Source organism: Spea bombifrons, chromosome 2 (assembly GCF_027358695.1).
Source record: "Spea bombifrons isolate aSpeBom1 chromosome 2, aSpeBom1.2.pri, whole genome shotgun sequence".
Taxonomy (NCBI): domain Eukaryota; kingdom Metazoa; phylum Chordata; class Amphibia; order Anura; family Pelobatidae; genus Spea; species Spea bombifrons.
This window is the reverse complement of record NC_071088.1, coordinates 119,534,682-119,558,202: the sequence shown is the minus strand read 5'-3', so window position 1 is coordinate 119,558,202 and position 23,521 is coordinate 119,534,682. Positions and strand designations below refer to the sequence as shown.

At 39.3% G+C, this 23,521-nt stretch overlaps 2 protein-coding genes across 2 annotated transcripts; both read right to left on the bottom strand.

The window, feature by feature from the left end:
- Positions 1–4,074: 4,074 nt before the first annotated feature.
- On the bottom strand, positions 4,075–8,851 carry LOC128474020 (keratin, type II cytoskeletal cochleal-like). Its single transcript, XM_053456260.1, has 9 exons — positions 8,401–8,851; positions 7,849–8,057; positions 6,767–6,827; positions 6,240–6,335; positions 5,832–5,996; positions 5,612–5,737; positions 5,233–5,453; positions 5,078–5,106; positions 4,075–4,361 (listed from the first exon to the last, which is right to left on the bottom strand). The coding sequence occupies exons 1-9, from the start codon at positions 8,815–8,817 to the stop codon at positions 4,225–4,227; spliced, it is 1,461 nt and encodes a 486-aa protein (XP_053312235.1). The 5' UTR covers positions 8,818–8,851; the 3' UTR covers positions 4,075–4,224.
- A 5,596-nt stretch (positions 8,852–14,447) lies between these two features.
- On the bottom strand, positions 14,448–18,521 carry LOC128474015 (keratin, type II cytoskeletal cochleal-like). The gene is made up of 9 exons (XM_053456254.1): positions 18,061–18,521; positions 17,241–17,449; positions 16,890–16,950; positions 16,582–16,677; positions 15,914–16,078; positions 15,683–15,808; positions 15,227–15,447; positions 15,019–15,047; positions 14,448–14,782 (listed from the first exon to the last, which is right to left on the bottom strand). The coding sequence occupies exons 1-9, from the start codon at positions 18,481–18,483 to the stop codon at positions 14,631–14,633; spliced, it is 1,482 nt and encodes a 493-aa protein (XP_053312229.1). The 5' UTR covers positions 18,484–18,521; the 3' UTR covers positions 14,448–14,630.
- Positions 18,522–23,521: the final 5,000 nt, after the last annotated feature.

The window sequence follows — 23,521 nt, the reverse complement described above, 5'->3', positions numbered from 1 at the left end:
ACATGGAGTGTTAAGTCGGCTTTGGCTGTCTAGAAAATATACCATTGCGAGTCAGTGGACAGGTTTAAAAAAATTATATGATTAATGTTAACTTCCGCAGGGGTTTTGCAGCTTACCTCAGGGGAAGCCGGAACCCAGCGGAGTCACATGATTTTACATCACGTCACATGACTTAGCTCCGTTCCTGCTTCCCCTGGGCAGGCGGGAGAAGTTGTTCGCACGGAGTGCGAGCAACGCAGAGGGAAGCAGCAGCCCCTGCGGAAATCTGCAGTTCAGGCAAGGGGATGGGGGAGGGTGTATGAACGAGTTTGCATGATTGAGGGAATAAAGAGTATCTGTGAATGAATGAGTGTGTGTGTAATTGCATGGATGTGGGGGGCATGGCACAGGGAGACTGTAAGTGATGTGCATGTATTGGCTGCTTGTGCATGATAGGAGTGTGATTGCTGTATATATATATTTATTTATATATATATATATATATATATATATATATATATATATATATATATATATATATATATTAATATATATATATATATATATATTAATATATATATATATATATATATTAATATTGAATTCTTCGATTCTATTGTGGTGTGTTACTTACCTTTAATAAAAGTGTGGTTATTTTTTTTAAGGTGGGTTGGTCATTTTTGGTTTCAGCCAAGTGAATCCTGAATATTCGCCTATCCTGGTGTGTGCTTGGGTGTCTGTGTGGCAGAGCCTGTTCTGTTGTCTGTGTGTTTGTGTGTCGGTGTGGAAGAGCCTGTCCTGGTGTGTGTGTGTGTCAATGTGGCAGAGCCTGTCCTGGTGTGTGTGTTTGGGTGTCGGTGTGGCAGAGCCTGTCCTGGTGTGTGTGTTTGTGTGTAGGGGGAATGGAGGCTGTCGTGGTGTATGTGTGTTTGGGTGTCGATGTGGCAGAGCCTGTCCTGGTGTGTTTGTTTGGGTGTCGGTGTGGCAGAGTCTGTCCTGGTGTGTGTTTGGGTGTCGATGTGGCGGAGCCTGTCCTGGTGTGTGTGTTTGGGTGTCGTTGTGGCAGAGCCTGTCCTGGTGTGTGTGTCTGGATGTCGGTGTGGCAGAGCCTGTCCTGGCGTGTGTGTTTGGGTGTCGGTGTGGCAGAGCCTGTCCTGGTGTGTGTGTGTTTGGGTGTTGGTGTGGCAGAGCCCTGTCCTGGTGTGTGTGTGTGTGTGTGTGTTTGGGTGTCGGTGTGGCAGAGCCCATCCTGGTGTGTATTTGGATGTCCAAATACTAGCCCATCCTAGTGTTTTTGGTCTTCTGTTTCCTGGCACTTTACTTGCTGTAGGAATAAACTGAACTATTTAATTTTTACTTATCCGCAGATAAAACGCCCTCCTGAATTTGTAGTCACTTCAGAGGACAAAACTTGCTAGGACCAGAAATCAGTAAGTGGAAAAGTGAAGGTTTTGTGTTATTTACTCAATTTCAATCTGCATATTTTATTAAAAAAGGATTAGAGGCACTAAATTGTGGCTTCAGGCGTCCCGTGTATCATGCCTTTTATTGGTTAACTGATGTACTCCCAATCTCATCACATAAGATTCTATCCTATATTATCCGGTGACCCCTGATGTTCTCTTTATCCAGTACACATGGATGCCGAGGAGTTTAGATTCTGTCTATTTTATTTATTTCCATAAAAGGCCCCAAATCCTCAGCACCATGCCCATGATGCTCTTAATCGGGCCCTGCTGAAAAGATTCTAAGAAGTATTTTTTTATCTCATGGACAAAATGTGAGAAATAAGGGATATGCCATACAATCACTTCATAAACACATACCAAATACACTGCATACAGTCTCGGACTGGCCATCGGGCACACCGGGCATTTGTCCGGTGGGCCGGGTGGGCCTGGGCCGGATTGACGTCGGGGGTTAATGGAGCTGCAGCTCCAGGCCCCTACCTTAAAATAGGCCGCATTAACCCTTAATTCACCTGCCCCTTAAGCCCGCAGCAACTGCGACCGGGTCCGCCACTCTAGGGCCGGCCTTAGGGGTGTGCGGACGCACAGGGCTTAAATTAAAACATCGGGGGGGGGGTTGTTTACTTTATTTAACATCCTCCATGTTAAATAAAGTTTGTTTAACTTAAATAAAGTAAAAAAAAACAACAACAAAAAAAATGATGTTTTAATTTAAGCCCTGTGCGGCCGCACACCCTTAAAGCCGGCCCTGGTGGGGGCTGCCCGGCCCCCTAGAGTGGCGGGCCCGGTCGCAGTTGCTGCTTCCTCCGGCAACAAGGTAAGTAGGGTGAGGGAGGGGGGGCAGTGAGAGGGGGAGAGGGGTTAGATAGAAAGGGGGAGAGGGGATAGATAGTGAGAGGGGGTATTGTCATGATTTGTCCGTTCGTCACCACATGTAGCCACCAGTATTACAAGCTGTTTTGGTGCTCATTGATGAGGTAAAATTTGAGGGACTGTGTGTAGGAGGGTACAAATCAATGACTGATAGGGCCCAACAACCTGTTGGAGTGTTTCCTTATGTTTTTTCACTCCCCTTTACAATATAAAAATATATCACAAAGGTTTGTCTACATTAAAAGGTATTTATTATAAGGTAACAACACAGAAAAACACATTTATCCTTGAATGAAGTAGCGTCCAGTTTCGCCCCCCCCTTCTAAATAAAACAAGAGACAATTCTTTATTTCAACACTTTATTAATTGTCAACTATGGATTTTAATTTGTCCGCGGTGCGGACCGCATATAACACAGCACCGCGACACTCAGCCTTTATTAAATGTTTACATCATTGATAATTTTATAACCATTTATTAGCCAAACATATTTTGGCCCAGTATATAAACATTTTACCGTCAAAATAACAACAACAATGATAACCAATCATAACCATGAAGTAACCTGCTGGTATGGGCGTATCCACCTGTATCCCTGCTGGAACTGCCGGCGTCCCCCAGCGCGGCAGTCACACGACCATACGATTCACAGGGGCAGATGCCCCTGGAGTGTCCTGCACTTACACCTCTGTGCACCACAAGTAACCACACCTAGATGGTTAACTCCTGCACCGTACCAGCTTAAAAGCCTGAGCCCCCGGCTAATGCAAAAATTTAGGGAGGGATGGGCGGGAATTTTTTTTTTTAAAATGATGACCCTATAGAATAAACCCCCCCTTTATATATCCCCTCAGGGAGGGCAATTACCCCCTCCCTTCTGGTCTTGCACGTGCCTCAAAGGCTTAACACCTTAGGTGCTAAAATTTTGCCAAGTCATGCCTTAACCCTTAACACTAGGCATTCAACGGGGTACCTCGTCCGGCACTTCATTCATGGGGCCCCTTCGTCCTATTATTTCCCTACGGGGCTGTTCTAAATAAACACACAGCCAAACCCCACTGAACAACAATCTCTCTCTCTCCTCTCTCTCAGCTTGATAAATTGCAGTTCTGCTTAATCTTCTGAATTTAACACCGTTATAACTAATCGCAGTCTGTGTTACCTCTTTCCTAGTCCTGTTGAACGTCCATGCCCATTTAGTCAAGTACATGTTTGCCTCATTCTTAAATTTGATGACACTTAAAACTGACACTCATAGGTTGTTGCCATAGACCCTGACAATAATAATAATAATAATATTTTACTTTCATGTGTTCACCCATTATCAATCTCACTCTTCCGTAATGCTGCCAATTTCTAATGCCTCCCTTTACCAGCCTTTATCCAGAGCAAAACTGCCATGTGCTACTAAATAGGACACACATATTACATATTAGGCAATTTTCTCAATTATTTTTATACACCGTAAAATATTATTGGAAAGGATGGAAGACGCCTCTGGCCCAAAAGGCACTTAATTAATAAAATGTAAATTTCTACCAATTTGGCCACACACTTTACACAAAGTAGTACTTGCCAAGCTGCAGTATGCTACAGTCATTCCACCCATTGAATTTTGCTGGAAATCTTCACATTACTTATCACGACTTCTAAGTTGGCAGTCAACCCTGCACATTGCCTCCTGCTTCAGAACATAGAGCAGACCATAAATTGCCCCTTGCCTCCAAGGTTCCATGAGAAAAATAAACGCAAATGGTGCAAATGAAAGTTTATTAAAGATTTATGCCTTGATTATATGTACAAATTGTACTACATAATAATGTTTCAGCTCAAGGAATTTTTTTTTAATTTTTAGATAATATGCTTGTAGTTCTTTAGTTAAAATGTATACAGTACATCCACTTTAGCAGTAATGCCCATGGCCAGAGGTGTGCTGCTTGCTTTTGGACACATGGCTGTAGCCCCTCATATGATGATGGCCACTTCCATGAGTCATTCCTCCTGTGCTGTGTTTTCCTCCAGTGCTGGAATGCACCACAGCTATAGAACAAGAAAGAAACAGGTTAATTTATTAACAGGAATGGCTGTAATAAGCAAGTAATGTGGCACCATTCTTTAGTCATTTTTACCATGATTCCCATGTTCCATATTTGATGAACCCACACAAGTTAAACATTGTTTTGTTCATGAGAAGCAGGGCCTCCTTTTAAAATCATAGCAATACGCAAAACATAATAATTATTAGTGATAATAGATTTTTTTTTTAAATGAAATAGCAAAAATATGTTTTTTGCAATGTTGTTTAAAATTACTGTGGGTGCCACAGCTGAGAAATGACCCAATTTATGTTCATCTCACATACTCGAGATATGTTTTTTATATGTTCAAGAGTGCCAGATACATCCTTTCCATATTACCCTTTTTATTTTTAATACTAATACATATTATTTAATACTATTTAAAATATTTATTTAATTTATATTTAATTTTTTCCCCTGATCTGTCTGTGCTGTGCAGATATCCGTACAGGGTCTATAAGGACCCTGTTGAGTCTATCCTGTCCTCCAGTGAACTTCCTGTGGGAAGGGAATGCCGGATTGTGTGTACCCGGGACTTGTGCTGAGTGCCGTTACACATGGTCAGTAGAAAGCCAGAAACAAAATGTTTTATAGAATATCTAGGGAACTGGAGGGATTCCTTTCTCATGCTTAATAAATGTATTATAGATAAAATCAAGAATGAAACTTATCACTTACAGATATTAATAGAGTCACCAGAAGACAACCTGAAATAAAATAAAAAATAATCACACATTCAGAAAGTTATAAGTAGGATTTTTTTAAATGAGACAAAAACATTGTGTGCATTCTCTATCAACAGAACATCTAATATAAGTGCAAGTTACTCTAACCTGTGCTCCTCGCCTTCCAGCATCTTCTTGTAGGTGGCAATTTCAATATCCAGAGCAAGTTTCACATTCATCAGCTCCTGGTATTCTCGCAGTTGGCGGGCCATGTCCTGCTTGGCCTTCTGCAGAGCAGCTTCCAGCTCAGAAAGTTTGCTCTTGGCATCCCTGATAGCAGCCTCTCCGCGTTCCTCTGCCTCGTTAATAGCAGATTCCAGAGCAGAACGCTGAGAAAATATTAGAGAATGCACATTTGTGTAAAAAAATATTTCCGAAGATCCTTAAATTTTTCTTTTTTAGCTTGTAAAAAAGGTTTTCAGGTGAATTGATCCTACCACATGTTCATCTCGAGTGATTTCAAGTATTTGTATTCATGTATTTTTACCTGAGCTTTTACATTATCAATCTCTGCCTTCAGCCTTTGAATTGTTTGGTTTAATTCACAGATTTCCTCTCTGCTGCTCTGCAGATCATTCCCATTTCTTCCCACCGCCATGCGGAGCTCTTCAAACTGCGCACAAATCAATATTTTTTTTTTGTTTTAATCACATACTTACATAAAAATATTTGCTGTATTTGGTAGGATTTTATTATGGAAGCCTCACCCGTGACTGGTACATGGCCTCTGCTTCAGCTCTGCTTCTGTTAGCTATATCCTCATATTGAGCTCTGACCTCGGAAATTATTCCATCCAAGTCCAGATCTCGGCTGTTATCCATGGACACAACCACAGAGGTATCTGAGATCTGAGCCTGAAGCTGAGCAATTTCCTGCAAATTATGGACTTTTTAAAAAAAATATTACCCCAAGGAAGATATACATATAACTGAATGATAATGATTTATCTTGAAACAACATATAATATCCAAAGATAAACAGCAAAATTGCAAAGAAAAAGTATTTAGAAAAAGTATTTAAATAGTAGCCATATTTTTAGCCTGACATTAGAAAAGCCTTATTAACATTACTGATGATTCATAATTTAAAAAAATAAGAAAAAACAATCTATTTACTGCATCAAAGAGAGTTCTCATGAAGTTAATCTCATCATTCAGGGAATCGGCCTTTGCTTGTAACTCAGCTTTGTTCATGAAGGCAACATCTACATCCTATAGGAGACAAAAAACACAGTGATCAATGATGGCTTTATATAAAGCATACAACATAAGTTATGGTGTGGGTAAGGGTGATGTACAACCCCTCCGCTTAAAATGAAAAAGTAGAAGAGGCATAAGAAAACACTAATCTACATACACCAGCCAGAAATCCTAAACTTATAGTGCTACCACCACTGTTTGGGTTATGCAAATATGGTTAACATTGATCATGTTCATGATCATGAGGCTAGGGCTGAGGAGCAGAAGCCAGATAACCACTCATGGGCAGCTGTTTCATCCTTAATGGGAACTCATCAGAATGATGTTGGTTACTGGCTTACTGATTGAGGATTGGAGCAGTAAGAGAAACACACACACCATACATACTATTTTTAGAACTAGCCTACTTCCTATAAAATAAATATATCTATGAACCTTCTTACCCTCTTTAGTCCAACAAACTCATTTTCAGCAGCTGTCCGTCGGTTGACTTCTTCTTCATACCTGTTACATTAATACATTGGACTTAGCATGTCTGAAACAAAGAATTTCTTGATAGATAAGAACTATTCTAGTCTGTGCATTTCTTGCTATATATAAACCGAATGTACCGATAGCCCTATGGATAAAAAAGAAATTAAAAGTCATTCCTCCATAAAAGCATACAGTGCCCACTGTAGGGGAGACTACAAACCACAGCAGAACATGTAGAGAATGAAACCACGGCAGCACAGTCTCAGAAGTAAGTGTAGCTTTATTAAGGTAACGTATTTTCACAAACTGCGAAGGTTTCACACTTTAGCGCAGGTTCAGGTCGGACAGGACCTTTGTAAGAGGTAAGCAGGGGCTAGAGTGAGGTGGGGTGTATGTATATGTATATGTGTTTGTATGTATGTGAGCATGAATGTGTAATTGTGTGTGTGAGTATGTGAGAGCATGGATGTGTGTGTGTGAGCTGTTGAAGTTAGAGGGCCTCAGGGCAATTTTGGCACCAGGGCCCTTTGGGTTCTAGGTACCCCCCTTGACACTGCTGTTGTGATTTCATTCTTTAGATGTTCTGCTTTGTATAAACCTCAAACCATATCTGGTCCTTGGTCTTATGTTATATTCAGGATAGATGTATGCCTTTCCCATCACATTTTTACCTGTCCTGTTTGAGGTCAATGATTCTATATGTGCCTTGCGAACTGTAATGACAAACTATTTGACTTTTTTGGGCACATGAAAGGTAAGTTATTTTGTATGACAATTACGAACATAATTACCTCCATAGTTACATGAGTTAAAAAACGACTTATGGTCAACCTTTGTAAGTACTCAAATCTATTGATCCAGAGGAAGGAAAAAAAAACTAAATGAGAGTTGTACTCAATAGTGTTCAAATTTTTTTTTTTTTTAAAGAAAAGCGGCAAAGACATCTTGGCTGCAAAGACAATTGATCCAGGCCCTGTGATGACCATACATTTAGAAGCAATTCTAAAGATACATTAATACTAACAATAGAATTACTTGTGAAACACTATACCTTCTCCTGATTTCCTCCACATTTTGTTCCATGCTGTTCCTTTCTGCTTCCAGACGTGCTCTCTCACATTGGAGATTCTCCAGCTGTCTCTGGAGGTTACTTATGAAAGCCTCAAACAGAGGTTCTATCTGACTCCTGGCAGTTTTCTGGTCTTGGAGAAGAGCCCACTTAGTCTCCAGCATCTTGTTCTGCTGCTCCAAAAATCTTACCTAATTTATAGAAGAGACAGAAATGTGAATCAATATTGTTGAGTTAAAATACGTATTGTATACTTGCTGCTAAGATACTTAAAGGTTTTCAAGGTTTCCAGAGATTATGTTCTATAAATGTAAACAAAGATATGATGGCTTCCTATAGGAGTATAGGAGGGTCAATACTTGCTTCATATATGGCTGAAATTATACACATTGTAATATATATAAAATTAATATAAAATGGTTGAAAGAAAACATGATCAGAAGCTTGAAATATAATGGTTTTATAGGAAAGCCTTCTTGATATCTGTACAATGCTGTTCTTCACAAATTCAAAATTATATACAATAAATCTCACCTTGTCAATAAAGGAAGCAAACTTGTCATTAAGTCCCCGAATTTGGTTCTTTTCTTCTGTTCTGACTCTCTGGATGCTTGGATCAATCTCCAAGTTAAGAGGTGCCAGAAGACCTTGGTTCACAGTTACAGGTGTGATACCTGCAGAGCATCCCCCAAATCCAGAATCTATTCCACCAGCACCATGTCCAGATCCATGTCCACTTTTCCCTGAGTGGAAGCTTCCCAATGACATCTTATGTGCCTTGGATCTAATAGTGTGGGCACTTTTACTGCTAAAGGTTGTTTTGTGTCCATGAGCTGCAGGTTTGGAGTGGTGGGAGAAGGTGCTGTGTGCACTCACATGTTTAGGTAAAGCTACTGAACAGGAGCTGAAGTGCTTGTGCCCAGAGCTGCTGAGGATGGAGTGATGAGACATGATGCTTCTTCTCAGAGACAGCTGATGAGGTCAATTATAGCCTGCTCAGGAGATTCACGTCTTCTAGACACAAGCCAGCTGCTTTTATACTTCACATGGGTTTGAACAGTTACCCCAAATTATGTTCATAACTCTTATGGACATTGTTTGGTATCATTATTACTCTCTGATTTATCCAAATAAAACATCAGCACACCTACAACATCAAAGCTTACTGCATTTACCAATGGCTTCCTTGCCTATAAAGTAGGCGAATTGCTTAAGTGCAAGCAAATTCTTTTCTATGCACATAAGTATCATGGTAAAAGTTCTAGCCTGCTTTCATACAAATCAAATAGTTAATTGAAGCTTGGGGAATTATTCACTGACCTTTTGCCTTGTGTGCATATTTTTTTTTATAGATTACTTGTTACTGTCATACACTAGCAATACATAAAAGCATGTACCCCCCCCTCCACCATTTTATTCTGTAATCACTGTATATATTGCACATGAATTCTGTTTATTTGCTTTGCCTCAGCATTTAATAGCTACATTACGTAAGTCAAATTGTAATTCATACCCCATGAGAACCGCACGATATATAAAATTAAAATAAGGGCCACACAGTATATAATTTTTAAAAAGTGTACTTAGCTACAGTTCAAGGTGGACAGACAATTTTCATCTCAGAGCACCAAAAGCAGACCACATTCCACTAATCTATAACGATGGTCTTTGACTTGGCTAAGTTTAGGTTTCTCTAGACTTTAAGCTACAGAACAGGACACTACTAAAACTGTAACTGTGACTCCTGGGAAGCTCCACAACTGGGGTATACATTACTGTATACTGTTGTATGAGTTAATGTATTATAGGATATAGTTAAGTTTCATCAAACATCTTGTATCCCCTAGATATATGAAACATGCCACCAAGGACAGATCGTACCATAAAGTTCTTTTTGAAACCCAACTACTTGCCTCAAACTATACAAGCAGAATAGCTTCAAAGGGTACCACACAAGAAACAAGTAAAGCTCCAAGTACAAAGTTTAGAAGATAATTTTCACTGGCAGGCCAGATGATTAACTTATCATCTATGTAGTGAAGACAGGGGCTTTGTTTCACATGTGGATATGTAATCATTCTGTAGTGCTATTGGTGTTCCCATTGCAGGTTCCATCTTCTGTAGGTAGATGTTCTGTATAAATGTGAAACATGTGCAATAATTCCTATAATAATAGTAATTCCTGAAACAACAGCTCACTCTTGGCTGCCGTCTTTGAAGTTTATTCACTAAAGTTGGTGGTTTCACATCACTATTAATTAAGAAGGTCTAACACCTTCTGCAAGTTTCTCCAGTAAGAATATATATAGAAGTGTGATATAGAAGGCCAGCCAAGCTCTCTAACTTTTTGTGTATTTTGGGGAGCACATGGTAAAAGCCCACTTTTGGATTCCAAGATATTAATTTACCCATTATTTAGTGTTGTAGGGGAATGCTTGTGTGATATTTTTGGTTGTTTTGTGTAAGTGCCAGTTAAAAGGGAGATCTCTGATCTTCCCAAATGTCACATTTACACCATGAAGGCTATTAATCATTCTAAAATGAACATATGGGGGGCATGGCTGAAATGACATCATGGCAGGGCACATAGATAGTAAGCTCCGAGCAGCACCAGCCCTTTCTACTTTTAAATTGAGCAACACCTGGATATTTTTTGTAACTAATCGACAGGAGGACTTAAACAACGACGAAAGGCCTTACTTCATGGCTGTATGGCGGCTAGAGACTGGGAGGAGGATTCAGAAGCCTCAGTGAACCAAGAGTCTACATCATAATCACCTTTACCTTCACAAGAGCACTACGTAGACACACCACTAACCATACAAGAAATGAGGTCCCTGCTACAGGAAATGAGGGAAGACTTAAAATGCGATATTCATACTATTGTGACAGAACTAAGTCAAACAAATGTTCAATTGAAATTGGAGCATCTTCAAAATAAAATCATGGACCTAGAAGACCATTCAAGGCGGAACAATGTACACATTCAGGTAGTGCCAGAGGAGGTTTCCCAAGAAGAGTTACCAGGCTTTGTACAGTGCTTATTTGCTGCAATTTTAGGGGACAACGATCAACTGCATGCTCCCCAACTTCTTTTCAGGGGCAGAAGAAGGGGGAGGCCAGGACCGGACTGGCCTACCAGGATACCCGGAAATTTCCCGGTGGGCTGGCAGACCTGCATTGAAAACAGCCGCTGTGCGGCTGCGAGCGGGATTGAAAGCCTCTTCCAGCGTTCATGAAATTAAAGGGGCTGGCGTGCACCCACTGCGCCGCCCAACGGCCGTGCCTCAGCTCTTCGTCCCACCCCTTTTAAGACGTGAAACGAAGTGCTGAGGCACGGACATTGGGCAGGGCGGTGCGTGCATGCCGGCCCCTTTAATTTCATGAACGCCGTCCTCAACCCCACCCGCTGTCCCCACCAGACCCAGGGAGTCAGAAGCAGTGGTAATTCGGGGGGGGGGGTGTTATATGGGCAACATAAAGCTTTTCTGGAGGCAGAGAGGCATATAGGGGCTATAAGGCATTTTTGGAGGCAGAATGGCATATAGGGGGTATAAGGCATTTCTGGAGGCAGAGTGGTATATAGGGGTATAAGGTATTTCTGGAGGCAGAGTGGCATATATGGGGTTAAAAGGCATATCATGGGGCAGAGTGGCATAAAGGAGGGTATAAGGCATATCAGGGAGGCAGAGTGGCATATAGGGGTAAAAGACATTTCTGGGGGCAGAGTGGCAAGCCTGGGGGAAGATTGGCAATGCATAACTGGTTGGGCAGGTTGGCAAATAAAAGGAAATAAAAGACAAAAATTTCTCAATCATAGCTTTTATTAAATATGAAAAAATAGTTTACATGAATTAAGAAAGAAATAAAAGTTTCTTACAAGTTTTGTTCCACTGAATAAAATGGAACTTTTGTATCTCAAAATGTTTGCAGTTGCAAATGTTTTGATTCCAAAATCAAAGGGTAGTGTACATGTATATGTGTGTGTGTAAGGGCAGTGTATATGTGTGTGTAAGGGCAGTGTACATGTATATGTGTGTGTATAAGGGCAGTGTACATGTATATGTGTGTATAAGGGCAGTGTACATGTATGTGTGTGTGTAAGGGCAGTGTCTGTGCATATGTGTATGTAAGGGCAGTGTACGTGTCTATATTTTTCTTTAAAGGGCAGTGTATGTGTATATGTGTGTGTAAGCGCAGTATACGTGTATATGTGTGTGTAAGGGCAGTGTATGTGTATATGTCTATGTAAAGGCAGTGTATGTGTATATGTGTGTTTATAGGCAGGTGTGTGTAAAAGGCAGTGTTTAAGGGTCCTGGGACGGAGGCTAACATTAGCCTTTTTTAATAAAAAAAAATATATGCTGCTGTGGACTACTCTTCCAATGATGCTCAGCTAGCATTAAGGTGGACACCTGGCTGGCTGAGAATCATAGGAATTTTAGTTCACAGCTAGCATCTGCAGCTTTACTGTTGCTGCACTTCCCATGACGCTCAACCAGCATCATGGAAGTAGTATGTCTGGCTGAGCCTCATGGGGATTCAATTGAATGTGTTGGTTATTTTTAATATGCATGACTGTGCTGACAAAAATGAAGCATGTTTTAAGTAGTGATGCAAGCGGGACATTGTAAAGGGCAATTGCATAATAACATAACATAATACTGCTGGCAGATCTATCCCAAGGCACTCTACAAAAACTAGGAAGTTTTTGCAGTGATCATAGCGATTTTGCGCTCACATCACATCCCTTACAGATGGGGTTTTCTGACAAAATTGTTGATCCATTGAGAGGGCTCAACGGTTTCCTTCACCATGCCAGAAGAGGCAAGAATTGCTCTTTCATCCTGGGGCATCACGTCTCCCGCGCCCACCTCCAAGACCCATAGGCCAGATCTTCCCAGACTCTCCAAGAGATCACTTGAAGGAGAAAAAACTTTCCCACAGTGATGAAGAGTATGAGGACTGATGAGTATAACGTTTGAAATGGAAGTATTTCTCTGTATAATTTAGTTATTAACATTTTAGTCTCATTTCTAACCAGACTCTTAGACACCTTTTCACCTTAAAGGTTATTTTATGCATAATTCCAGATTACAAAGAACACTGGACAATATTTGTAATGACTGGGCCGGTTGAATTTGTGCATGCTGAAAGAAGATATGTAGGTGCAGGCATTGTGTGATTGACATGGTTTATCCCATGCCTAAGATAGGAAAGCTTGTCCACAAGGCGGGGGAATTTGGTCTCCCACTCCAGAAACGCTGCAAAGTCTGTGGATGTCCTCTTGCAATAGAGGCCCGGATCTATTGGCTGCAAAATCTTCACATTTAGACTGTGAGAGGTTTGTGGTGGCATGCTAGAAAGATGGATTGCAGGGCCTTTCTACTGTGCAAAATAGCCAGGGCTGTCTCATAGTTCAGAGGAGTCACACCGTTGAATGAGCAATGTTTGGTCTGTTTTGAAGGGGAAGTTTAGTTGATTCTGAGGAGATTGTCTGACCATACAACTGTGCCAACCAATGAAAGTTGTTTCTTTCGCTGCCCTTGTTCTCAGCTCTCACATGCAGTGTGTTCTCTGTACTGTAGTTTATATTCTGTCCTCTGTATTTCATAGCTTTCTGATACTTACGGCAAAGCCTGCGGCCCTTCGTTGTACCTCAGATGTTCAGACTCATTTTGAATATAATCAGGAGATGATTCTTGCCAAGTTTTATTTTCACATATTTGTGGGCCCATAGATTCACCTTGTATTATGGGCTCTTATTAATTATGTAATTGCTATCATTGTAAACAGTAACTAACAGTAACAGTGTTAATTTTCTATTGAAGCTAATCAAAAAATACATACTTTCCCTTATGGGAATTTATTACTGATGCACACTGCATACCAGCTACACGCAGAAGATTTTTACTACTTTTCACTAATCTAGTAGGATTACTGTTTTATAATTGTTGCTGATGTCCATGGTGAGGGCCGAGGGATTACATGTTTTAAAAAATGATCAATTTTCAAATAAATAAATAATTGGAATTGGAAATAATAAGGAAATCTAGTTGGGAATATGGACAAGCAAACCCTGGATCATAAGAAATACTCAGAACAGAAGATTACCAAAATCAGAGGTAGAAACTGATTTTTTTGACTTTGGCCTCACAAGAAACATATTCTGCAGTTTCAAATTGTTTGAATCAAATGGTAGGAATTGCAATAAAACTGTTGTTAAAACTGTTGTTATAAAACAAAATGTCAAAGGGGATGCATTTTAGGCATCGTGGTACAAACGTGCATTATATGTTTGAAAATGATTCAATTATATAAATTGCAAAAATTGATGTATTTCTGCAATTCCAGTTACTGCCGAAAAAAATCAAACATTTCCCTGGTGTTGTCATTGTATGTGCTACGGACTCAGTATGTTGAGTCAAGAAAAACGGACTCATTTTTATAAAGTCACATGGATAACACCTAAACATATCCTACAATTCGGTTCAGTCTTTATGTTTAATAGGTATGCTTTTTTTATTTTAACATATATGTTAATTACACATTTTATGCCTGAAATAAAATTGGCACACAAATGCAGTTTAATAAACTCTTTATTAAGGGATCAAATACAATGCATGCAAGGAAACAAGTTGACTATAGCTTAAAGAAAGGCTTTGTCTAATTTTGGGTCTACTTAATATATGGATTAATTTTATATTTGCTAACTGTAGGCCTTGGAACAATTCACCACTCAGACATTTGGCTGTACATCCACGTTAGCAGTGGTGTCCATACCCAGAGCTATGATTGCTTTTGGAGACGCGGCTGTAGTTTGAGCTATATCCTCCCTTATGATGGTGGCCAGCACTTGGTCCATGAGACATTCCTCCTGAGGAGTGCTTTCCTCCAGTACTTGAGTGAACTACAGCTATAAAACATAGAAGGATTTAGAATTACTAGGCATATATTTTACATAGGTTAAGACTACAAAATTGATATTGATTTATGATGTATTATGGGTCATTCCAATTTCATTTGCATACATTTAATGCTATTACTGTGTTTTGTTATGATTACCTTTTTCTAAAAAAAATCTATTTATTAAAAAATGTAATTTTAACATTTTACTTGCGCAATTATAAATTATTAAGGCATATCACTTACAGATATTTACAGAGTCACTGGAAGCCATCCTGAAACGAAAAAAATCAAAAGAATAATTATAATGTTTTACTGAATTGCATTTGCTACTGCACTGCTCCAAGGTCTATCTAAAGAATGTTTCTGTAATCTCCATTCTGTTTAAAAGAACTCACAGGTACTGTTGTACTGCACCCACATAACAGTGTTGAACACAGAATATTACTCTCACCTGCCCTCTTCTCCTTCCAGCATCTTTCTGTAGGTGGCGATCTCAATATCCAGAGCCAGTTTCACGTTCATCAGCTCCTGGTATTCTCTCAGTTGGCGAGCCATGTCCTGCTTGGCCTTCTGCAGAGCAGCTTCCAGCTCAGACAGTTTGTTCTTGGCATCTCTGACAGCGGCTTCTCCACGTTCCTCAGCCTCATTAATAGCAGCTTCAAGTGCAGAGCGCTTAGAAATGAGAAGAGATTCCAGTTATATGCAGAACAGTTTATGTACATAAGTGTGTTTCTTCTTTCGTGTTAATACATAGCTAAGGGAGAACCGATGAGTATCACAACTTAAGTGTTTCCTTAACAAAGAAATACCATCAGTAATTTATATTCTGCTCACATCCTTACAAACAATAAAAAAAGTATATTACATATTTTGTTTATCCATTTGTATAAGTTTATGTATTTTTTACCTGAGCTTTCACGCTGTCAATCTCTGCCTTCAGTCTCTGAATTGTTCGGTTTAGTTCACAGATCTCATCTCTGCTGCTTTGCAGATCATTTCCATTTCTTCCTACAGCCATTCTAAGCTCCTCAAACTGCACATTAAATTTAGAAGTATAAGACAATGTATAAATTAACATGAATGTATGGTTGTCCAATAACAAAGAAGATCTGATATGTTCTAAATATGAAAAACTCACCCGTGACTGGTACATGGCCTCTGCTTCCGCTCTGCTCCTGTTAGCAATCTCTTCGTATTGAGCTCTGACTTCAGCGATTATTCCTTCCAGGTCCAGATTGCGGCTGTTATCCATGGAGACAACCACTGAGGTGTCTGAGATCTGAGCCTGAAGTTGACCAATTTCCTATTTCAAAGAAAATACATTTTTTGATTGAACGTGGAGACAAATGTTTATGACTTCTTAAAGTAGATGGCCATAATATTAAGACCTATTCTCAACTATGAAATATATATATTTTAGAAATGCATAAACTATCACTCTATGCTCTCTGTTACAAGGAAAACTATAAGAAATAATAATTTATCATCACAAAAATATACATTGATTATGGGTTGTGACCCCTCAATGTACTCGTTAACATTCTATCCTGACATCCCTTTTAATCTTCCTTTCTAGAGTAGATCTCATTTTTTATGATGTTGCAAACCTTCAAATTTATTTCCATTATGATATAAATTAAGAATACTTTTTAGCTATGAGTATTAGTATGTGTATTCTTTTTCCACTGTCAAAAAGATGAAGGGAAAGCTGAACACAAAAATCTAAGTTTGTATCATTTCATTGTTAAACAGTGCTACAGAATCTGCTCAGGCTATAAAGATAAAATGTAATATAGCCATAGTTACTGCATCAAAGAGAGTTCTCAGGAAGTTGATTTCATCAGTCAGGGAATCTGCCTTTGCTTGTAATTCAGCTTTGTTCATAAAAGCAGCATCTACGTCCTGAAGAAGAGAAAAATACATGAGAAAACAATAATAGCCTTAGCTTAATACATGTTTAGAATGAGATATATTTAATAATTCATATGTATTTTCTTCTGCAATTTTAATTGCTATACAATTAATATTATTACATTTATTGTTTTTATATTTAAAAGCATCTAAGTGATTATGTTTGTATTTATAATATTTACATATTTCAATTTTCCTCTTACCCTCTTTAGCCCAACAAACTCATTTTCAGCAGCAGTGCGTCGGTTAACTTCTTCTTCATATCTGTTATATTAAGTAACATATATTAACATTATTTTAAAACCACAACACAGATTATGTATCATTAATAAAAAAAAGAATTAACTGTTTCATGTTAAAAAGGGGAGAAAACAGCAATAATACATTTTTGTTACAAATCCTGTAGACCAAAATCTCCCAAGCTGTAATAAATTATAATAAAATATTTTTCATATTGTCTTTATATTACATTTGAATATGTTTAGAAACATATGTCTTTGAAGAATAGAATACTGTAGAAAATAAAATCATAAAAATAAAAACAGAATATATACCTTTTCCTTAATTCTTCTACATTTTGTTCCATACTGTTCCTCTCTGCTTCCAGACGAGCTTTCTCACATTGGAGACCCTCCAGTTGTCTCCGGAGGTTACTGATAAAAGCCTCAAACAGAGGTTCAATCTGACACCTGGCAGTTTTTTGATCTTGGAGAAGAGACCATTTAGTCTCCAACATCTTGTTCTGCTGCTCCAAAAATCTTACCTAATATCCAAAACATAAGGAAAGCAAGTAGTATATTGTGGGTCATGGTTCACTGGGCTATTAAGCACCAATGCTTTTGTCTCCTTTGCGGCATTAAGTTTTTTTAAATAAGAGATTGTTTTACTGAGCAGCATCGGATGCTTTTGTACATGTGCACATTTTTTTTTTTTTTTTTAAACTTCTTTATTCCACGGAGAAGACAAAGCATAAAACATGAGAATAAGTTTACATCCAGACATTATGACATGTTGACAAAACTTGACATTTACAGAGACAAGCGATGTACAGTTTCAGGATAACATACAGTACAAACAATGATCTGAGAGACCAAAAGTAAGGTTAAGTAGAGGACAACCATGAAGGCAAACGTAAGGTACAAAATTTTCCCCTTCACAAAGATGTCATTACCCCCACCGACGCAAAACCTCGGGTCACAAAATGCATGAAAAACAAACACTGTTATAGTTAGTAATTTAAAATCTCTAGAAATAATAATAGAAAATAAATGAATAAAAAATTACTCCACCATCCCTGTGGAGTTATTCATTATGATACTAAAATGTAATTTTACTTTTAAACCCAGATAAGCTATAAACACAACCCGTATGTACCTTGTCAATGAAGGAGGCAAATTTGTCATTGAGTCCCCTAATTTGGTTCTTCTCTTCAGTTCTCACTCGCTGGATGCTTGGGTCAATCTCCAAGTTTAGAGGTGCCAGAAGACCTTGGTTCACAGTTACTGAGGTGATACCTCCTGAGCATCCTCCAAATCCAGAGCCCATTCCACCAACACCATGTCCAGATCCATGTCCACTTTTTCCTGAATGGAAGCTTCCAAATGAAATCTTATGTCCTTGTGAACCAATACTGTGGGCGCTTCTGCTGCTGAAGCAATGCTGTGTCTTGTGTCCATGAGCTGCAGGTTTGGAGTGGTGGAAGAAGGTGCTGTGTGCACTGACATGTTTAGGTAAAGCTACTGAACAGGCACTGAAGTGCTTGTGTCCAGAGGTGCTGAAGCTGGAGTGATGAGACATGATGCTTCTTCTCAAAGAGAGCTGATGAGATTGTAGCGTGCTTTCTGGAGTTGTGTCTGCTAAATACAAACGTCCTGCTTTTATACTTCACGACTGTTAACACTCACCCAAAAACTGCATGGGAAGATTATTACATGGTGATTTCATTGATATAAAACATCAAAAACAAACTTATACCATCAAAGCACAATGCCTTTATTGATGGCTTCCTTTACTATAAAGCCATCATCATAAATGACCTTATTTATTAATAAATGTCAAAACTCTTTCTGTCAAATGTTTGAAATCAGACTTATTGTATGACCAGTGGCTGCCCATTTCTATCTGCATTGATACTAAAAAAATTAACCTCTTGTAAAACATTTTTGCATTCCTCTCTATATTTTATGGTAACTAAAATGTAGTTTGCATTTTGCAAATTAAGAACCTATTTTCAGGTGTTTTTAGTAGCTCTTCAGTCAAAGCTTAACAATATGCCCAAAAAATGATTTATGTGGGAATAGTACTAACTGGTGAACCTATGTGAATTTTTGAAGACCAAATAACATAAGTTTATAAATTAACTGAAACATTGCTGAAACAAATTCAATTCGATTGTCGTTAGGATGGGATAGGGGTAATGTTATTGGATATGCTTGTTATCTTATCCCAAACATAAAAATAAAGTGAGAATGTGGGGGTCCAGTGCCACACTCTAAAATTCTAAACTCTACCCAGTACTATGAAGGTCAGACAATATTAACTTTGGCCCTTTATGTTTATTAAGGATTTAGGAGGCCCATGCTCCTGGTCCCCTAAAACTGATTAAGTATATTTACAATTTTAATTTATTGTTAATTACCCTGCATCACAAATGTGAAGAGCCACTGATGTTCATCTATAATTGTACTCAAGCAATCTTGACCAAGCACGCATTTAATTAAATTAAATTATAAATGATTTCCACTTCTTGTTTGATGTTGGCTGAAAACCATTTACACCAGACTGGAGAAATCATAGAAACCAAGAATGCAACGTTCTCACAATGTTACCACTCAGTAGCGTACCTAGCGGGGGGCGGTCCGCACCGGGTGCCGCTCATCAGGGGGGTGCCAACTTGCCGGCACCCGGCACCCCTCCAGAGACGGACAGTAATGTCCGCCGCTGGAGGAGCAGGCTCGCAAGAGAGCGGTATCGGAGGTCTTTAACAGACCTCCGGCTCCCTTGAGTGATTTTAAGCCGGTTCCCTTGAACCGGCTTAAAATCACTCAAGGGAGCCGGAGGTCTGTTAAAGACCTCCGATTCTGCTCCCTTGCGATCCGCGCGGCAACTGCTGCTGTGCAGAGGGCACTGTGGGCGCGGCTTCAGTGCCGCCGGGATCTGACAACAAACCCCGGCGGCACTGAAGCCGCGCCCACAGTGCCCTCTGACCCGGAAGAAGACAGAAGAAGAGGAGCGAAGAGGAAGACTGCTGTAAAAAGAAAAGACTGCTGTAAGAAGAAAAGAAGTAGAAAAGAAGGTAGGAAATCATTCATTAAGACTGAGTGACAGTGAGAGTGGATTGGTATGTGTGGAATCTGTGGATTGGTATGTGTGGAATCTGTGGATTGGTATGTGTGGAATCTGTGGATTGGTATATGTGTGGATTGGTATATGTGTGGATTAGTATGTGTGGAATCTGTGGATTGGTGTATGTGTGGATTGGTATATGTGTGGATTGGTATGTGTGGAATCTGTGGATTGGTATGTGTGGAATCTGTGGATTGGTATGTGTGGATTGGTATGTGTGGAATCTGTGGATTGGTATGTGTGGTATGTGTGGAATCTGTGGATTGGTATGTGTGGAATCTGTGGATTGGTATGTGTGGAATCTGTGGATTGGTAAGTGTTGATTGGTAAATGTGTGAGAGTGATGGGTGTTATGCTGTACCATTTCCAATGTCTTTTTCATTATAATTATGCTCTAAAGTACATCATAACTCCCATCACTCTATACTGTTCTGTACAGTGGCAGAGCTGGGAGACAGAGGCCTTGCACCCCCACCGCAGGGTGCTGGTCAGGTTCTATGTGGGCAATGTGGACGCTGGCTTTGGGGTGTGCAATCTGTGATCTATGCCTGTAATTTAGGGTGTTTTATCTATAACTTTAATGTTTTTATGTGAATTCCAATTGATCAATACCTGAAAAGCTGGGTTTGTGTGTTAATGTGTTGGTCTATATCTGCTATGCTATGTTTCTATACATTATTTATGTTTACCAGCAAATACAGGATTTGTATGTCTTATTCAGTTGATCAATACCTGTGGTGCTGTTTCCATGTGTTGTTTATTTGATCTATACCTTCAGTGCTGAGTGATTTCCAGTTGATCTATACCTGCAATGCTGGGTTTGTGTGTTCTGTTGATTTATACCTGCAATGCTATGTTTCCATACATTATTTATGTATACCTGTAAATACAGGATATTTATGTCTTATTCAGTTGCACGTGCTGTTTCCATGTGTTGTTTATTTGATCTATACCTGAACTACAGGGAGTAATTAAAAGAGAGTTGTGGTTTAGTGACGTAGGGGACAAATGGACTTTGGGGATGATTACGGGGAGAGGACCTCCCAATGTCACGGTGCAGTCAGAAAAAGGGAAGCCTGTACTGACTCTCACAGTCTTCCCCTGATCTGCAGTTGAGGGCAGTACAACATAATCCCTATCACTATACATCGATCTAGACATTTACAATAATGCAGCATAACCCCTAGCACTATATACTAAGCCAGACACTGAAGTGGTAGGCCTACACCACATCAATGGCTTTGTATATAGTGATATGGGTTATGCTGCATTATTGTAAATGTCAGGCTCAATGTATAGTGATATGGATTACGCTGCCCCACCGTCAATGTGTGCTCAGTATAAAGTGATAGGTGTTATCCTGTATCACCGGCAATGTGGGCCTCAGTATATATTAACAGTTATGTTGTACCACCGTCAGCGCATGCCTCAGTATATAATGGAAACAGTTATGTTGTACTACTGTCAGCGCGTGTCTCAGTATATAATGATAGCAGTTGTGCTGCACAACTGTCAATGTCTGCCTCAGTGTATTATGATAGTTATGTTGTACTACTATAAGTGTCTAGCTCAGTATATAAAGATAGCGGTTATGCTGTACCACCATCAATATCTGGCTCAGTTATAGCGATAGGTGTTATGCTGTTCCACTGTAGTATCTGGCTCAGTGTATAGTGATAGGAGTTATGCTGTTTCACTGTAATGTTTGCCTCAATATATAATGAAATTACTTAAGCTGCACCACCGTCAATGTCTGTCTCAGTATAGAGTGATAGGCATTATGCTGTACCACCGTCACTGCCTGGCTCAGTATATAGTGATAGGTGTCATGCTATACCACTATAACAATGTTATGGTGACTCCTGATTATAATATCAGAATTTTTTTTAGTTTATAGTGTCTTTAGCTGCTTAGCCAGTACTTAATTTGTAATGTTTGTCACTCATTTGTTAGGGCTTCTTAGAAACGTGTTGTGTTTGTTGTTTTTTTGGGGGGGGTTATTAAAGAAAGCACTATTATATGTTATTTAAATATATTTATTTTACTTATAAGTTATTAATTTATTTTTTCAGATTTCTTGTTGTTTACGGTTGACATACAGTTTACAAATTGGTGCAATAAATATTCTTGCCAACATAATTTTGTAGATGTCTTTACATTTGGGGAGGGGTGCCACATACAGGATCCGCCCCGGGTGCCAAATACTCTAGGTACGCCCCTGTTACCACTTGTTATGTATGGATTTTTCTCTTATTGTCTAAAAGAAAATCAAATCGGCTCCTACATTAATTTGTCCAGCTATATCCACTGAGTGAACATTCATTCATCTTGATGTCAGCTACCATGCCTGTCACATATGCCTATGCATATAACCATATGTATGAGTGTATGAGTCAATATTTCATACACTTTGTTGTCTACCAATGTTTGTTTCATCTTATTGACTCACTAAACAGTGACGTGTTAAATGCTGGTATTTAAAGCTGACTTCATTTTATGAACACAGTAAACACGGGAGGATCTTCTTGTGTTATATTGCACTATATAACAAATGCCTTAGTGCATGGGATAAAGCGGTAAAGCGCCATAAAAACACCCTTGGTAGCATAGAAGTTTCTATGCCCCCCCTTTCCCCAGCACCTGCTCATTGAGAGTAGTTAAATGAGCATTAACCCCATCTTGTGCCTCTCCCTCTTCATCCATCCCTGTCCGACTCACTAAAATTCACTTAAATAATCCTGCTTATGTACCGGCAAAAAACATGCATACATTCAACTGCACAAGAGACAAGTTGATGAGTTAAAAAAACCAAGCAGTAAATTGGTGGCTCGCATGCCCTCTGGGTAAGTTAGTTGTTTAAATTAACGCGCATGAACTTGACTTTATTCCAGTCAAGTGTTGAGTGTTGTTTTTTTTTTACATGTGGAAAGGTTCTTTATGCCATAACCCAGTGGACATGAGTGTATTGATGCATGATAGGGCAGTGATGGGGAAGAATAAAATTGTCTCTGATCAGGTATTTTTATAAATTGTAACTACCAAATCCATGAGCAGGAGATGAAGGATATACTTGGGGAATATACTCTCCAGCATGAATTAGTTACCCCCACTCCAACACATACAAGGTATGGAGGAGGGAATTATCACCATTACATCCAGTTTCTTTTTTTGTTTGCTTTATTTTCAACCTCCATAAATGTAACTCTCCTGTTGTGTGTGTTCTTTTGAGAGAGCAAATGTTAGTTGGCTTTTGGAAACAGGTGAACATTGTCCCAACTCATGCTGGAGCAAACTCACATTTTTAGCACCTACAGCTTAGCGAATAGACCCTGTTGAGATCTCCATCTTTATTCCAGGGTTGAGGAATGTGGTAGAAATGTTGAGAAATCTAATATTTCATTTCTGTGCTACATACATTTGCATTGGGCTAGCCGCTATTAGAACGTTGCAGGGGGTTACAGATGGACATCTTCCCAAGATTTTAAAACAA

What these genes read in the sequence shown, in the direction of transcription:
- LOC128474020 (XM_053456260.1), bottom strand. Translation starts at nt 8,817, where the DNA reads ATGTCTCATCACTCCATCCTCAGCAGCTCTGGGCACAAGCACTTCAGC. An exon ending in TTGATAATGTAAAAGCTCAG is followed by an intron (nt 5,454 to 5,611) that starts GTAAAAATACAT and finishes ATATTTTCTCAG; the next exon opens with CGTTCTGCTCTGGAATCTGC. An exon ending in CTGGAAGGCGAGGAGCACAG is followed by an intron (nt 5,107 to 5,232) that starts GTTAGAGTAACT and finishes ATTTTATTTCAG; the next exon opens with GTTGTCTTCTGGTGACTCTA.
- LOC128474015 (XM_053456254.1), bottom strand. Translation starts at nt 18,483, where the DNA reads ATGTCTCATCACTCCAGCTTCAGCACCTCTGGACACAAGCACTTCAGT. An exon ending in TTGCCTCCTTCATTGACAAG is followed by an intron (nt 17,450 to 18,060) that starts GTACATACGGGT and finishes TTTGGATATTAG; the next exon opens with GTAAGATTTTTGGAGCAGCA. An exon ending in GTAGAAGAATTAAGGAAAAG is followed by an intron (nt 16,951 to 17,240) that starts GTATATATTCTG and finishes TTAATATAACAG; the next exon opens with ATATGAAGAAGAAGTTAACC.